At 38.5% G+C, this 18,142-nt stretch overlaps 1 protein-coding gene across 4 annotated transcripts in view; it reads right to left on the bottom strand.

Moving 5' to 3' along the window:
• Window positions 1-18,142, bottom strand: part of Ehbp1 (Eps15 homology domain containing protein-binding protein 1) — a 524,539-nt gene that overhangs the window by 403,920 nt on the left and 102,477 nt on the right. For all 4 annotated transcript variants that reach the window (XM_090376583.1, XM_090376585.1, XM_090376584.1 and 1 more), the window contains exon 5: window positions 10,734-10,915. In XM_090376583.1, the coding sequence (XP_090232709.1) occupies window positions 10,734-10,915 (182 nt within the window). The remainder of the gene's footprint in view (window positions 1-10,733; window positions 10,916-18,142) is intronic.

Below are 18,142 nucleotides of genomic sequence, written 5' to 3'. Positions count from 1 at the left end.
GGGCAGGTCATGGGGTTTTGTCAATGATATATAGGAATTTTGCTAGCAGGGAAAAGGAGGTGATTGTCCCTTTGTATAAGGCAATGGTCAGGCCATGCCTTAAGTACTGCGTACAGGTCTGGAGGCCTCATTGTAGGAAGGATGTAGATTTGCTTGAGCGTGTACAGAGAAGAGCAACAAGATTGCTTAGGGGAATGAAGGGATTCTCGTACCAAGAGAGGCTTAAGTCCCTCAAATTGCAGTGGCTGGAGACTAGGCACCTGTGTGGTGATCTGATTGAGGTGTATAAGGCCTTGAATGGGTTGAGCACGCTGAATTCTGATGGGATCCTTCCATTTGTTCAGATTACGAACCTAAGGGGGCATAAATTAAAATTAAGAAAAGACAGATGTGGGGAAATTTGCCTTTAGCTAGCGGGTGGGTAATTGCTGGAACAAACTTCCATCTGTTGTTGTGGAAGTTGATAAGTTAAATAAATTTAAGGAGGAACTGGACAGGCATTTGGAGGGAATGGTATGATTTTTTTTTTGGCTGATGCTGCATAAGCTCATACGCTTGCTTTCTTGCATCACATGCCACTACTACTACTACTACAACACTGTTATTCCACAATGCAATTTTGTAGCATAGACTAGCATACCTGATAGACAATATGTTAACAAAAATAAGAAATATGCCAATTTTAAAAAAATTCTAATTTTAAAGTAATTTTGCCATTTTTTTGTGAAAAAGATGGAGAAGTATGTTACAATGGTGAAAGGGATCAAATCAATTCAGAAAGATAAGATTCTTCGTCATAAATCTGAAGAGTTGACAACTATATATAGTTGTGAAGAGAAAGATTTGCCAAGCCAACCAAAATTTCATTAAAATTTAGCCAGTAGAAATTCTGCAATTCTTGTTTTAACCATCTACACATAATAATTACTCCCAGTGGACAGATTTTTTTTTAAACTCCTTTAGCATGATTTGTCTAGATATCACAAATGTCAAAAACTGGAACAGTAAAAATCTGGCAATTATTAATTCTTTGTCGATCTGTCCACATGTAATAATTCTACTGCTCTGGATGGATTCCCATGAAATTTTATATTTGGCTCTTCCAGAATAATTTGTCGAGCCTTCCCAAATTTCATTGAAATTGGCCCAAGAGAAATCCGGAAATTATTCTTTCTTTCTTTCTTTCTTTTTTTTTTTCCATAAATATCACTTAGGTTATACTGCTGCATGAAGGAATGAAGGTACACTGCTGCATGAAGGAATGAGGAATACGGCAGGTGCCCAGAAACAAAATGTTCTCAGTTCACGCATTAAAGCCATTGCATTCACTTTTTTTTTCTCTTTTTAAATAAATCATGAATTATTACTATTTTTCAACATGCCAGAAATGTGACACATTGTACATTAGCTAACTCGCTTTTTTTCTTTTTTTTTTTTGCTTGCTTGCTTTGCTATGGCAAGATTTGGCTGTATAGTAGATGAGAAATATACAGGGTGTCCTTGAATTCAACATCAATATTTATAGTGGGAATAGTTCATTAAAATATAAGCAGAAAAGTCGACACTCAGTTTGACATTGGACCAACAGGGTTTTCAGTAAGAGCGTTAAACAGATTAGTGAAATCATTACAGTTTCTAGTATTTTGTGTATAATAATAAAATTATGAAAAGCAATCATTGGGATACAAACAAATTAACACATGACACAGAAGCCTATGATAGATACAAGTTGATCTGTAACCAAGTTACAAAGGAGGTTAGGCAGGCGAAGGCAGATTACGAGAAATCTTTGGCGAGGGATGTAAAGAAAAACAGCAAAGAGTTCTTTACTTATGTAAACTCTAGAAGGAAGGAGATGAATCAGATTGGTCCACTTGATATCGATGGGTCAACTGTTGATGATCCTGCTCAGGTAGCTAACAAACTAAATGAATATTTTGCATTGACATTCACACATGAGGAGTTATTTAGCGAGGGGAATGCCAGAGGTGTATTCGACTCTAGCAGTAAGCTAGAGAATCTTGTAATAACTGAGAGTAAAGTGGAGGAGAAATTGTTGAAGATAAACACAAGAAAGGCACCCGGGGTGGATGGGATCTATCCAGTTATATTAAAGGAGGCAGCAGAGGAAGTAAGCAAACCCTTAGCCATAATTATGAGAGCTTCCTTGGACTCAGGGGACGTACCCACAGACTGGAGATGTGCAAATGTGACCCCAATTCACAAAGGAGGATCAAAGGCTGACACAAGTAATTATAGATCTGTGAGTTTAACTTCTGTTCCAGGAAAATTAATGGAGGCACTAGTTAAAGAAGCATTGCAGGATCATTTTGACAAGACTTCAGTTATAGCTCGGACACAGCATGGTTTTGTTAAGGGGAAGTCTTGCCTGACCAATTTGATTGGATACTATGATGCAGTCACAAAGGAACTGGATGCAGGGAATAACTTTGATATTATATACTTGGATCTTAGAAAGGCTTTTGATACTGTTGGACATGGAAGACTGCTGCACAAATTGGAGCAGTGTGACATTGGAGGCAAATTGCTGCTGTGGATAAAGGGGTGGCTGAGGGGGAGAAGACAGAGAGTGGTAATCAATGGACACTGCTCGTCGTGGACTAATATTATTAGTGGAGTCCCTCAGGGCTCAGTGTTGGGTCCATTATTGTTTTCTGTATTTATAAATGATATTGATGATGGTATATCAAGCTTAATGTCAAAGTTTGCAGACGATACAAAGGTAGGCAGAGTTGTCAAGGACACTACTGACACTATGCTGCTGCAACAGGATCTGGAAAGGTTGAGCAGATGGGCTGAGAGGTGGCAAATGAAGTTTAACATTGACAAATGTAAAGTACTACACATGGGAAACAGCAACCCCAGAGCAACATATCAACTGTGTGGTACTACACTGACAGTGGTAGAGAATGAAAGGGACCTGGAGGTGGTTGTGCAGGCAGATATGAAGTTCTCTGAGCAGTGCAGATGGGCTGCAAGAGTAGCTCATGGTGTATTGTCAATGATATACAGGAATTTTTCTAGCATAAGGAGGTGATTATTCCCTTGTATAAGGCAATGGTCAGGCCACACCTAGAGTACTGTATTCAGGTCTGGCGGCCTCATTTCAAGAAGGATGTAGAGCTGCTGGAACGAGTACAGAGAAGGGCAACAAGATTAGTGAATGGAACAAAGGGGTGCTCTTACGAAGAAAGGCTTAAGTTTTGCAAATTACAGTGTCTGGAGACTAGGCACCAGCGAGGTGATCTGATAGAGGTGTATAAAGCTTTGAATGGTTTGAGCATGCTCAATGCTGATGGGATTCTTCCTCTTGCTCAGAATAATCACCTGAGAGGGCATAAATTCAAATTGAGGAAAGACAGATGTAGGATAGACGTGCAGAAATTTGACTTTAGCCAGCGGGTGGTTGGTTGGTGGAACAGACTTCCATCCCTTGTCGTGGAAGTTGATAGCCTAAATAAGTTTAAGGCTCAGCTGGACAGGTATTTCGAACGAACAGAGGGGTGAAGTGGAAGTGGTTTTTTTTTTTTTTTTTTGGCTGATGCTGCATAAGCTTGCTTTCTTGCATCAAATGCCTCTATTAATGCTAATGCTAATTATGAAAAAGCTTACTTTAATTAGGAACATTTTATTTACATAACAATTTTTTTATTTTAATTATTACTAAGTAACTGAATAATTTTACTTGTACTGTACATGGCTACTGATAAATCCAGAACAATAAATGTTCGTTGATTAAGTTATCTCGGTTGTTAACCTCTGTGATATAAACTATTCGTTTCACGTGACACCAAACACATAAAAATTCAATGGGTTAAGGCCAGAAGAGCAGGGTGGCCAAGAAACTGAACCTCCATGACCAATCCAGTGGCTACGTAGTAGTAGTAGTGGCATGTGATGCAAGAAAGCAAGTGTATGAGCTTATGCAGCATCAGCCAAAAAAAAAAAAAAAAAAAAAAATATCACACCATTCCCTCCAAATGCCTGTCCAGTTCCTCCTTAAATTTATTTAATCTATCAACTTCCACAACGACAGACGGAAGTTTGTTCCAGCAATTAACCACCCGCTGGCTAAAGGCAAATTTCCGTACATCTGTCTTTTCTTAATTTGAATTTATGCCCCCTTAGGTTCGTAATCTGAACAAGTGGAAGGATCCCATCAGAATTCAGCATGCTCAACCCATTCAAGGCCTTATACACCTCAATCAGATCACCGTACAGGTGCCTAGTCTCCAGCCACTGCAGAACTTAAGCCTCTCTTGGTAAGAGGATCCCTTCATTCCCCTCACCAATCTTGTTGCCCTTCTCTGTACACGCTCAAGCAAATAATGATCACTTAAGAATCATCAGATCATTACAGTTGCTGCAAGAACAACATTAAATGATCATTAGATATGTTGATATGATTAAGTATCCATAAACAAAATTGTTCATGCACAAATGAATTTCCTGTTTGCAATGCCTGAACTCTCTGCATATGGTATGCATACAGCCCATGTTCATGCAATGTGTACCAAACAAATATTCTGAGATGATCTGTTCTTGCAGCAACTTTAATGATCATTTAGTTGCAGCAACGTTAATGATCATTTAAGAATGTTCTTATCTGTCCCCCAAAATGTGGAGGCAGGTTCTTTCTTACCAGAATGGTGTCTAATTCCACCCTGCTGAAATCAGATACTATCATGTACACCTAAAGGCACACATATTCCAGAAGCGTTGCCAACATCCTCTACAAAAACTGTAAGTAATGATCAGTGTTTAGGAGGGCAGGGAACTGTGATGAATAAAGTTATGAATAAAGTTATATCCTACAATGTGGGCCCACATGCCGACACTAAACTACACTTGGAAACAGGACTGCCAAATGGTGCAAGGAAATTCCACTGACCATATATGGAGATTATGAATAGTGAATATCCCATCTTGCTTAAATGTTGCCTTTTCAGTTAACAGGATATCGACAAGAAAGTCATGGGCTGGCTGTTGTTGATATGATTAAGTATCCCTAAACAAAATTGCTCATGAACAAGTGAATTTCCTGTTTGCAATGCATGAACTCTCTGCATATGGTATGCATACAGCCCATGTTCATGCAGTGTGTACCAAACAAATATTCTTAAATGATCTGTTCTTGCAGCAACTCTGTGTCATGATATCCAGCACCTCTTCTTCTGTTTGCCTAGAATATGATTGGTGCTGGCATCAGTCATGATCCCCATTCACTGTACCCCATTAACTCAAATTCTGGTGGATGTTAACAAACATATGCCAGTTAGGTTGTCACATTGTTGGAAAACAATGCTGGAATTTGGTGGCTGCAGTTCTACCATTTCCTTTACATACAATTGGATTGGACTGGATATTATGATGTGGTTACAAAGGAACTGGATGCAAAAAATAATTTTGATATCATACACTTGGATTTTCATATACATATTCCAGAAGCGTTGCCAACATCCTCTACAAAAACTGTAAGTAATGATCAGTGTTTAGGAGGGGCTTAGAGGGGAACAGGTATCCTGTGTGTTATCAGACACTCAGCCTAAAACACTGATGGATCCAATATCTCTCTATTACAGAAGATTTAGGAGAAGTCCGGTTGGCCTGCCTCCCTAAAATCCACTCATGCACACCTTCTCGATGGTAAGCCCTGTTATGTCACTTAGGTGGCAACGAACGTGTAGAGTGGTTCTCTTCAAGACGCCTGGTCAGCATGAAGAAGAAAAGACCAAACCCTCCAGCAATGAGAGCACAACAATACAAACGGCCCTCAGTCCCCAGCAGCTTTCACTCTCCCTCTTACGGCAGCGAGAGGATCAGAGTGGAAGCAGAGGGTGCTAAGAATCTCTGGGTACGACCAGGCTGCCATGCACGGAAATTGAACTTGGCCTGTTATAACGTACGATCACTCATCGGTGAAGACAGGATATTAGAGCTGGAAAAGGAATTAGAAAATGTGAATTGGAATATCATCGGTTTGGCTGAAACAAGAAGAAGAAATGAATCACTTATAAGTTTATCAAGTGGAAATCTGCTGTACACCAATGGAAACAGTGAAAGGAGTGAAGGTGGAGTTGGGTTTCTGGTCCATAAAGATTTTAAAAACAACATTTTGGAATTCAAAAGTACATCACCAAGGGTGTCAAGACTAATATTCAAGATTTTTAACAAGAAATCTTGAATTCTTGAATTAAGAAATTATAATGATTTATGCACCAACATCGAGCCATGATGATGAAGAGGTTGAAGAAATGTACACTGAAATTGAGAGTATCCTAGATGAGCAGAAAACCCACTACACTATTATTATGGGGGACTTCAATGCTAAGGTTGGAAAAAGGCAAAACAGCGCAGAAAGACGAACTATAGGAAATTTTGGAATTGGTGAAAGAAATAAAAGAGGTGAAAGACGTGGAATTTGCAGAATCTCAAGGACTGTCAGTAATGAACACTTTTTTCAAGAAAAGGGTGAACAGAAAGTGGACATGGAAGAGTCCAAATGGATTACATCATTCACTTGTGAATGATGTTACCGTGCTGAATAAGGTAAATGTTGGAAGTGATCACAGAATGGTAAGATGTACACTTGATATAGATGTAGGAAAGGAAAGGAAAAAACTGACTCGAGTAAATAATACAAAGGTCTTTGAAATAACAGAGGAGGAGAAAAAGCAGTATGTACTGGAACTTAAGAACACGTTTGAGCTTCTGCAGACTGCTCAGGACCAAGATATCGACGAGGAATATTACAACTTTCTGAAAGTGATAAAGCCCAAGAAACCTATAGGGAAACAGAAATCCAAAGAAGAAAAAATTAGTCAAGAAACAGTTGTCATGATGAACCAAAGACGACAAATGAAGAGCAAGCAAAACACTGTTATGCAAAGCCATTAGAAAGAGACTGAGAGAGGACATAAGAAGATTTAACACAAGAAAAGTAGAACAAGCATTAAGGGAAAACAGAGGAATTAAATCAGCAGCCATGAGCAGTAATACAGAAAGACAAATGATACTGAAACTGAAGAATAGCGATGGTGTACTTATAAACAGCAGAGAAGGTATAATTCAAATAGCAGAAGACTACTATAGAGAATTATACAAGGAGCGAGGGAATGATACCAGCAGTGGGGAACATGGATTGCAAAGTAGCAACACATACGACATACCCGATATTCTTCCTGATGAGGTAGAACATGCATTGAAGAAAATGAAGAATCGGAAAGCCCCGAGGGAAGATAAAGTTACTGTAGAGTTGTTAAAATTGGGAGGAAGAGACATAACACAAAAACTGGCAAGGCTCTTCACAAAGTGCATTAGAAAATTTGTGATGCATAAGCAGTGGAATAATGCAATCATAGTTTTGCTGCATAAGAAAGGAAATAAATCAGAAATTGGAAATTATAGACCAATTAGCTTGTTATCCCATATCTACAAGTTGTTCACAAGGGTCATTATTAACAGATTAGAAAGAATACTTGATGAGAATCAACCGAAAGAGCAAGCTGGCTTTAGGACAGGATTCTCAACTATGGATCACCTTCACGTAATATCACAGCTAATGGAGAAAGCAAATGAATATAAAACACCATTATGCCTGGCATTTGTGGATTATGAAAAGGCATTTGACTCCATACAGCATAAGGCAATGTTTCGGGCACTGGAAAGACAAGGCATAGATACTCCATATATTATGATTTTGAAGAAAATATATGAGAGTGCTACCTCCTTTATTAGACTAGACAAAGACAGTAGCAAATTTAAAATCGAGAAAGAAGTTCGACAAGGAGACAATATCTCCGAAGCTGTTTACTGCTGCCCTTGAGGAAGCTTTCAGAAGATTAGACTGGTCGCAGAAAGGAGTCAATGTGAACGGAGAGTACCTAAACCATTTACGATTTGCAGATGACATTGTGGTCATAAGCCATGATCCCAAAGAATTAGAGGAAAATCTTAATCAGTTATGCACAGTTAGTAAGGATTTTGGACTAAAGATGAATATGGCTAAAACAAAAGTAATGATGAACAAGTATGCCACGGAAAGGGAAATAATGATTGAAAGAGCAGTAATTGAAAAGGTGGAGTCATATACTTATCTGGGACTAGTTATTAGCTGTACTAATGATAAATGGCTGGAAGTCAAGAGAAGAATAAATTTTGGATGGATAGCATTCAGGAAATATAGTCACATACTGAAGAGCAATATCCCAGTTTGTCTGAAACGTAAAATAATGAATCAATGTATACTCCCCACCATGACTTATGGAAGTGAAACTTGGGCACTCACCAAAAGAATGGAAGAGAATCTGAGACCTACACAGCAAAGAATGGAACGAATTATACTGGAATCAGACTGTTAGATAAGAGAAACACATGGATTAGGCAGCAAACTCAAGTAAAGGACATTCTTATCAAAACTAAAGAACTAAAATGGTCTTGGGCAGGACACATAGCTCGAAGACATGATGACAGATGGACTAAGAAAATAACAGAATGGTACCCAAGAGGAGCTAGAAGAAAACCTGGAAGACAAAAGGCTGAGATGGATAAATGAAATTCATGAGTTTTTGGGTAGTAAATGGATGGCCAGTGCTCAAAACAGAAGGAACTGGAAAGTTGCTGGAGAGGCCTTCATCCAGCAGTGGATTGAAAATGGCTGATGATGATGATGACTTGGATTTTGGGAAAGCTTTTGACACTGTTGCGCATGGAAGACTACTGTACAAATTGGAGCAGAATGGTATTAAGGGTAAGTTGCTGCAATGGATAAAAGGATATTTGAGTGGGAGAAGACAGGGGTCGTAATCAATGGGTGCTGCTCTTCGTGGACTAATGTTATTAGTGGAGTCCCACAGGGTTCGGTGTTGGGTCCCCTGTTGTTTTGTATATTTATCAATGATATTGATGAAGGTATATCAGGCTTAGTATCCAAGTTTGCAGATGATACATAGGTTGGCAGGGTTGTTAATGACAGTAATGGCAGTGTGATACTTCAACAGGATCTAGAAAATTTGGGCAGATGGGCTGAGAAGTGGAAACTGAAGTTTAACATTGACAAGTACTGCATATGGGTAGAAGTAACCGCAGAGGAACGTTCCAACTCTGTGGTAATACTCTTAAGGTGGTAGAAAATGAAAAAGACCTGGGAGTAATTGTGCAGTCAGATATGAAGTTTTCTGAGCAATGGAGACAGGCTGCCAGGGCAAGTCATGGATTTTTGTCAATGATATACAGGAATTTTGCTAGCAGGGAAAAGGAAGTGATTGTCCCTCTGTATAAGGCAATGGTCAGGTCATGCCTTGAATACTGCATACAGGTCTGGAGGCCTCATTGTAGGAAGGATGTGGATTTGCTTGAGCATGTACAGAGAAGGGCAACAAGATTGTAAGGGAGAATGAAGGGATCCTCTTACCAAGAGAGGCTTAAGTTCTGCAAATTGCAGCGGCTGGAGACTAGGCACCTGCGAGGTGATCTGATTGAGGTGTATAAGGCCTTCAATGAGTTGAGCATGCTGAATTCTGATGGGATTCTTCCACTTGTTCAGATTACGAACCTAACGGGGCATAAATCCAAATTAAGGAAAGACAGATGTAGAATAGATGTGCATAAATTTGCTTTTAGCCAGTGGGTTGGTTAATTGCAGGAACAAACTTCCATCTGTCGTTGTGGAAGTTGATAGGTTAAATAAATGTATGGAGGAACTGGACAAACATTTAGAGGGAATTGTTTTGTAAATTTTTTTTTTTGGCTGATGCTGCATAAGCTCATACTCTTGCTTTCTTGCATCACATGCCACCACTACTACAAAAAGTGAATGTCTGCATATTCTGCTAATGATAATACTATTCTACCCACCATTCACATAATGAAGTTACTGTACCACAGCAACAATTTGTTCATTGCAGCCTTACATTTTTATCACACATTTTATATAAAATACAGTACGACAATTTACATAACATTTTGTACAATAATCTGATTTGCATACCCTACTTCATGATGTTTGTAAAATGCTAGAAGTGGAAATGATGTCACTAATCTGTTAACTCAAAACCATTTCTTCTACTTCAAACCGAGTGTAGACTCTTCTTGTATTTTAATGAACTATTCCCTCAATAAATAGTGACGTCAATTTCATGGACACCGTGCGTGCGTGTGTGTACATGCTGTTGTTGTTGTTATTTGGTTTTTTAAGAGCATTAGCAACTAAGGCCATATTGCTCCGGGGATATGCGGTGGTCATTTCCTGACCTTTCTGCATCCTCCGTATTTGGTGGAGATGGGCTCAAACCCCGGTCTAATCAAGAAGCATGTGCTACACACTGCTGCTTCTGCCCACCTGGCTACGGAGGCGCCTGTGTACATGCGTGTGTGCATGCGTGTGTGTGTGTATTTATAATGATGTTTTTTGATCTCATATGTCAGAATTAAGAATAAAATTTTAAAGATTTCTATTAAAAAAAAACTATTTATTGCACTTCCCCTCCCTCCATCCACTCCTAAAAAACTGATTGGCAAAGTAAAGTCACACGTGACCTGCTGTTGTTATCGTCTTTTGTGTATGCACTAGATGGTTAAAAATCACACTGTACACATGATACAGTAAAAATTTAAACACAATTTTAATTTGAGTTTTAACAGTTTATTTGTTAATTATTTTTAGCATAGTTCATAGTTTTAGATTTAACCACAGAAATAGTCTTATTACTTACGTAGCTTTGCCTTCTCGTAAAAAAACACATGATAAGCTAAATGAGAGATGAGCTTCAGCTACTTTTTGGGATAAAGGCTTCAGCTTTAATTTTATTTCTGCTTGTGTGGGAAACATATTTGCATAATGTTTCATGTTGATATTAGCTGATGCCACCTGACGTCTTTTACCAGCTGGAGAAATCTAGAAAGTATAAATAGCTATTGTGATTATAAAAAGACTTATACATCACATTTGTTTACGTAACTAGTTTCTTATGAATTAAATTATTAAAATACACAAAACATACATATATTCCAATATCTAATATAATTCAATAAACTGACTTCTAAGGCTACATTTCAGAATCCAACTCAGGACTTTAACCCCTGGGTCTCACATCTGGTGAGTATAGGCTTGGCCACCCACAGTCCTGAGATGGATATCATCATTCTTCTCTTTCTTGGTGATTCCTTTCTCTCTCTCTCTCTAAGGGTAACTCGGAAATTTTTTTGGCTGGTGCAGCATAAGCCTCAGGCTTCCTTGCACCATATGGCTAATAATAATAATCATCAGGCCAAAATAAAACTAAATTATAAAAATGAATGAGGAAAGACTAGGAGAGTAATGAAGCGAGCGAGAGAGAGAGAGAGAGAGAGAGAGAGAGAGAGAGAGAGAGACAGAGAGATTGATTCTTGTGAATTAAATTATTAAAATACACATACGTAGCCCTCAATTTACATCAGGGTTAGGTTCCTTGAGGGACAGGCACAAATGGAACCCTTTATATAACGGAGTCAGGGTTAGGTTCCAGGCACCAAAAATTTTACCTACCATTTTGCATTGATTGTTTTATTTTATTAGCATTCTTCGTAGTTGTAGTAATAGTTGATGGAGGCATATCCATAGCCTTACATACATTAAGGTGGCTTTCACCAGATTCCATCCTCCGAATATTGCACTAGGATTCAATGAACTTCTTTTACCAGACATGGCATTTCTTTATTCTATTAAATTAAAAACTTTATAACACGATTGGCATAAACTGCACACAGATATCACTATTATTTTTATTTAATTTATTAATAGCACATTTAATAAAAAATGCTAGTGTAATAAATTTCCAACACATGTAAATGACGTAAACAACAATCAACTGAATGGTTCACCACATGGACCTTTACTACCCGCATCCACGAGTGGTTACTTTGAGGGCGGAATCTTTCTCTTCTCTGATATGGATGTGCTAATTGCCTCAGATTGTCCTAAATCATGTGAACAGTGGATAGCACAGTATGATGCTGATAAATTTTGTCTGACGATTTTAAACTTTCAATTTATAAAAAGTTTAAAAAAAAAAAAAAAATAGAAATTTGCAAAAATAAATAAAAATGGCGTTATGGTTAGTGATCAGCGCAAATCGGACCAATGCAAAATGAGGGCTACCTGTATTTCAATATCTAATATAATTCAATAAACGGACTCTAAGGCTACATTTCGGAATCCACTTCAGGACTCCATCACAGAAAAATGAATAAGGAGAGAGAGAGAGAGAGAGAGTGAGTGTGCAATTACTTCTATATTACATAAAATTTCTAAAATCTGAGTATGAAAAGTGTTAACACCAAATGAAAAATTAAAATTATTTACCACTCCCCAAAACAATAAAAAAACACTAAATTAAGAAACAACTATAAATTATGACAAAATGTAGTTATAAATCTGAGACTGTTGCAAAAAAAAGAGCACTATCCATGCAGCAATTTAGGTTATACTTGACAAGGTGTGACTCTGATATCAGATTGCTAATCAAGATATCGTAATTATTTCACCTTGCTACAAATAGCATTAACTGCTGCAATAACCTGTATTAGTCTGGTGGTAATTTTTCTACAAGATTTCTTTATTATCATTATCATCCAAATATGTTATAGCCAGTGCGTATTCAGATCACTATGATAGTGATAAGTGTCAAAATTTCTCATAAGCCAACAAACTGAAGATGCTAAACTGCTCTTGCTCACAGCTAATGCCAAATAAGGTAAGATTAATTACAGGGAGGAACACCTAAGTAAAATTTATAATTTTATAATTATTATTATTTTAATGGTCCCCAGGCATTACCCAAATCAGCATGTGTGCATCATGTAGAAGTGTGTGTTCACAGGCTGATTTGCATGTAGTGTAGGTTTTTGATGGGGGACCCTACTCCTTCTGCCCAAGATCAGCTAACTACAGTCTCAAGTGATCAGGACTTCAGAAATTCCCCCAGTCATCAATGGGAATTGAACTCAGGCCTCCTCAAATGAGTGACAAGTGGTGAAACCACTATACTGTCACTTTACGTAAGTATAACCTGATGCAAGACTATTCTTGAGTACTATTGACAGAAAGATGCCCAAAGGAAACTAGTCCTCATTTTATATTAAGATAAGGCCCTAAAATTGTTTAATGGTACAGAATTCTTTCAAAGTTAGCACACCTAGGATTTTCCAGGGTTATGACCCTGGTTTACTAAATTATGATCATCCTATCTGTAATGAACTATACTGCATAGCTTGCGGTATAAAAAGCTGAATAGCTTCATATGCTAGAGCTCACAGCCCATATTGGTAATTTGTTGGAGCCTGTGCTTAATGGCTCCTCAGTTCCAAGTGTTCAAACACACAAAGATCTGGGGGTCGTTTTCGACTCCAAACTATCTTTCAACGATCACATAAACCTCATACAGTCGAGGCTGAATTCACTACGCTGGGTCGCCAAACAACAGCTGCTCCACACCACCGACCCACAACTGGTAAAAAGATACATCGTATCAATCCTTTACCTGACAATACTGTATGCTTCAGAGATATGGGCCTCGGCTGCCGAATCCAACATTAGAAGAATATTCTCTGCTGAATTCTGGCTTCTAAAATGGGCCAACAGCAAACTCCACCTTCCCCCATCTCTCAGATCAATGCAGTTAGCAGAAGCTCTTCAACTACGCAGGCTCCGGTCCTACATCGGAGAAAGAAGGCTGCTGTTCACCATCAAGATGGCCACCGGTAAAATTACAGAGCCGAACTTCTGGGATCACTGCTCTTGGCACATTCCTCCCCCTTATCTCCGGTCTTCAGCACAGCTGCTAGCAAACCGTAACCGGCTAGTACTAACCGACAGATTCCTGCCAAAGCAAATGCTGCCCTCACTGCAAGCCATCGACGGGGACCTCCAAGAAGTGGTCAATAATAAAAAATACAGGAAGGGTATCCTCGTCGAACTGAAAATGTAAAACTGTGCTTTGTTAATAATCTGATGTAACTTTAATTTTTCTCATGTATCTTTTGTAAATATGTTTTGTAAACCCCTGGCACCACCATGCCATGACGGGACTAATTGTATGTCTATCATTGCTGCAATTAAAGATTCTATTTATTCTATTTTCATCTGTTGTACAAGCAAATTTATAAAGTAGCAGTTATGGGTCATGGTAAAGATGTCATGGAGTTTCAAAAGGACACCACTGCGGGAGCTTGTGCATCAGATGCTTCCACACATGCATTGTCCATTGATTAGAGGCCATTGTAGTTAAGGAGTACAAATAGATTATATCACCTCCTGTCAACAGAACTGTAAAGGATTATGCAAGGTGGATGTTCATGGTAAGCAAAGGATGCAGCATGGGCTCAATGGCCCTGGAGAGACTGAGCAAGCCTCATGGACAGAATTTTTCTCAGCGTGGTGTGTGCTTGTTAAAAGGAGAGATCGATTTTACAGGGATGGGATGGGATACACATAGATAGAAGGGGTGCAAGAATATTCACTGTTGCTTTTGAGGCAGTGTCATCTATGTATCCTCCCAAACTAACAGAAAACTGTTAGTTTGGGAGGATACATAGATGCAGGGAAAGGTGAAAGTGATTCTTGCATTGCTTCTATTGGAACATGCAGCAGTCTGGAAAGCAAAGCTTCAGGGATATCAAGCCCGTTGTGGGTCATCATGAAACAAGTAAATACATGGGCTGTATTAGGGTAACTAAGAATAGGAACAGGTGCATGCATACCTGCATGTACACTAATGCTAGGGCATAGTAAATAAATCTGATCAATCTGAAGTACCGATTAAGCCATCAAATGCAAACCAAACATTGTTGGGATATTAGAGACATTTTTTTACTCAGACATAAGGAACGCAGAATTTGAATACAGACATAAGGAATACAGAATTTGAATATAAGTTTACCGTGGGCCACATAGTGTAATGTAAAGTGTTACAAGACAGTAACACTATACAATACACAAATGGTCCTTGCCCTATGTAGGATTTTGGTCACTGTCTAGGCATATTTTTTTGTATTCTGATGTTCCAGATCAGCTGAAGCCAGTGTCAGCATGCCATGCCACTGAGAAAATGATTCAGCATGGTGTCGGCAGAGCACAGTGGGGAGGCACCCAAAATGTTCTTTATTAATCCCTTTAACACTTGCAATGAAATGTATTCCTGTCCCTTTACTTCACTGCTAGGTAAGTAATAATGAGTTAATGAGTAAATAGGTAATAATAATGACGAGGGCACAACTCATCACTCATTTCAATCACACACCTGTCATACTACATGCACACAAGTCACTTAAGACTGGTTTCTTTTATGCAGACTTGACCACAGCACCATGGAAATGAACACAACACCACATATTTTGGATTCATTACAACCCAGCGGGCTCACATCTGGTGATATGGACTTGGCACACCCAGAGTCTTGAGCTGGATATCATCATTCTTCTTTTTCTTGGTGATTCCTTTCTACTTCTGACTCGTTTTCTCTCTCTCTCTCTCTCTCTCTCTCTCTCTCTCAGGGTAACTCAGAAATTTTTTTTTTGGCTGGTGCAGCATAAGCCTCAGGCTTCATTGCACCATATAGCTGCTAATAATAATAATAAAAAGACAACTCTCTCTCTCTCTCTCTCTCTCTCTCTCTCTCTCTCTCTCCCAATTGCCTTGTTACACTCATCACCTTACACACTGACAGATCACATCACTCTGAATATGAACTATACACACTTATTTATATATATATATATATAAGATGTTTGTTTGTTATTTGGTTTTTAGGAGCATTAGCAACTAAGGCCATATTGCTCCGGGGATATGCAGTGGTCATACCCTGACCTTTCCGCATCCTCCGTATTTGGTGGTTGTGGGCTCGAACCCCGGTCTAATCAAGAAGCGTGTGCTACACACTGCTGCTCCTGCTCACCTAGCTACGGAGGCACCTATATATATAAGACAAAAAACACTTATTTGGCCATTGCACAGTTTACACACATTGCCAAGATCAGCCATACCACGATTTCACATATTAAATTATCGTTTCAACATTAATAGTAATTTTTATTTTATTTTATTTTATTGTTATTTCTTTATATATATAAACCATATTCAGTGTGCACATTCATAATAAAAAAAGAAGGAAGATTCTCAGTCACTCTCTTTTACTCACATGAAGACATTCACTCGTCACAGTATTCTAAATATAAATAGCACACACATTTTTTTTTTTTTTTTTTATGCAGGTTAAGCTTACCCAAGAAAGGGTCAAACTCGGGTAATCATTAGTTAAACTTGCCCATTCATTCACACACTGGCATATATTATACAACACTAATAACATACATACACACACCAGGATGGCAAGCCCACATTCACACACTGGAATATATTATACACCGCTAACATACATACAAGCTCATGCACACACCAGGATGGCAAGACTACTATATAATATTGGTGTAAACACACCATAGACAACTCTTAAACAAAAAAACTACGTTAGTAGTTTGATGGGCATCATTTTATCTGTATCTCATATTGTGCTCTTCACAACAAGTTGCCATGTATTGCACTACCTCAAATAAGTAACAAGAGGGAAGAGCACAATATGAGATACAGATAAAATGATGTCCTTCAAACTACTAATATAGTTTTTGTCTAAGAGTTATAATATTATTTTATAATTAGCCTTACGATGCAAGGAAGCTTAAGGCTTTTGCTGCACCAGACAAAAAAAAATTTCAGTTACCCCAGACAGACAGACAGACAGACAGACAGAGAGAGAGAGAGAGAGAGAGAGAGAGAGAGAGAGAGAGAGAGAGAGAGAGAAATAGAAAGGAATCACAAAGAAAGAGAAGAATGATGATATCCAGCTTAGGACCCTGGGTGTGCCAAGCCCATACTCACCAGATGTGAGCCCCTGGGATTGTCTATGGTGTGTTTACACCAACATTATATAGATTATTATATTCTTAAAGATATGCCTTGTTGCATTTAATTTTACTTAAAATATTATCATGTACACCTGGCATCTCTCATATTGTGGGATTATCTTCACAACTGGATTGTCATGTCTGCAATACCAGGGTACCTGTCCACCCACAGATGAAAGGCAAACAAGCCTTGAAACGGTGTCGTCTGGGTGGTGGTGCCCACTGAGAATAAGTAACAATAGTCTTCTCTTTTAGTGAAGCATTATTTATTTGAGGTAGTGCAATACATGGCAACTCGTGAAGGAAGAGCACAATATGAGATACAGATAAAACGATGCCCTTAAAACTACTAACATAGTTTTTTGTTTAAGAGTTGTCTATAGTGTGTTTACACCAATATTATATAGATTATTATACTCTTAAAGATATGATGCTTTGCTGCATTTAATTTTACTTAAATAAAAGACTACTATACAAATTAGAGCAATGCTGTATTAAGGACAAGTTATTGCTATGGATAAAGTGTTGAGTGGGAGAAGATAGAGTGGTTTTCAATGGACACTGCTCTTAGTGGAGTCCCACAGAGTTTGGTGCTGGGTCCATTATTGTTTTCTGTATTTATTAATGATACTGATGAAGGTATAGCATTCAGAATTTTATCAGGCTGAATGTCTAAGTTTGCATATGATACAAAGATTGGCAGAGTGGTTAATGACAGTAATGATGGTATGCTACAGCAATATCTAGAAAAGTTAGGCAGATGGGCTGAGAAATGGCAATTGAAGTTCAACATTGACAAATGCAAAGGAATGTATGGTAGCAGTAATCCCAGAGTAAAGTACCAACTGTGGTGATACAACTCTCTGGGTAGTGGTTCTAAGTTTTTTAAGCAATGCAGACATGCTGCAAACACAGCTCATGGGGATTTGTCATTGATATAGAGAAACTTTGCTAGCAAGAATAAGGAAACGATTATCCCATTGTATAAGGAAATGTTTAAGCTACATCTCAAGTACTGCCTGCAGGACTGAATGCCTCATTTTAGGAAGGATATAGATCTGCTGGAATGGGGCGAAAAGAAGGGCAACGAGATTGGGAACGAAAGGGTGGCTTTACCAAGATAGGCTTCAGTTCTGTAAATTGCAATGTCTGAAGACTCAGTAGGTGATCTGATTGAGGTATTTAA

Source organism: Mastigoproctus giganteus, chromosome 6 (assembly GCF_048544385.1).
Source record: "Mastigoproctus giganteus isolate SK-2022 chromosome 6, ASM4854438v1, whole genome shotgun sequence".
NCBI lineage: Eukaryota > Metazoa > Arthropoda > Arachnida > Uropygi > Thelyphonidae > Mastigoproctus > Mastigoproctus giganteus.
The sequence above is the reverse complement of the archived record's forward strand: the minus strand, read 5'-3'. Positions and strand labels throughout refer to the sequence as shown.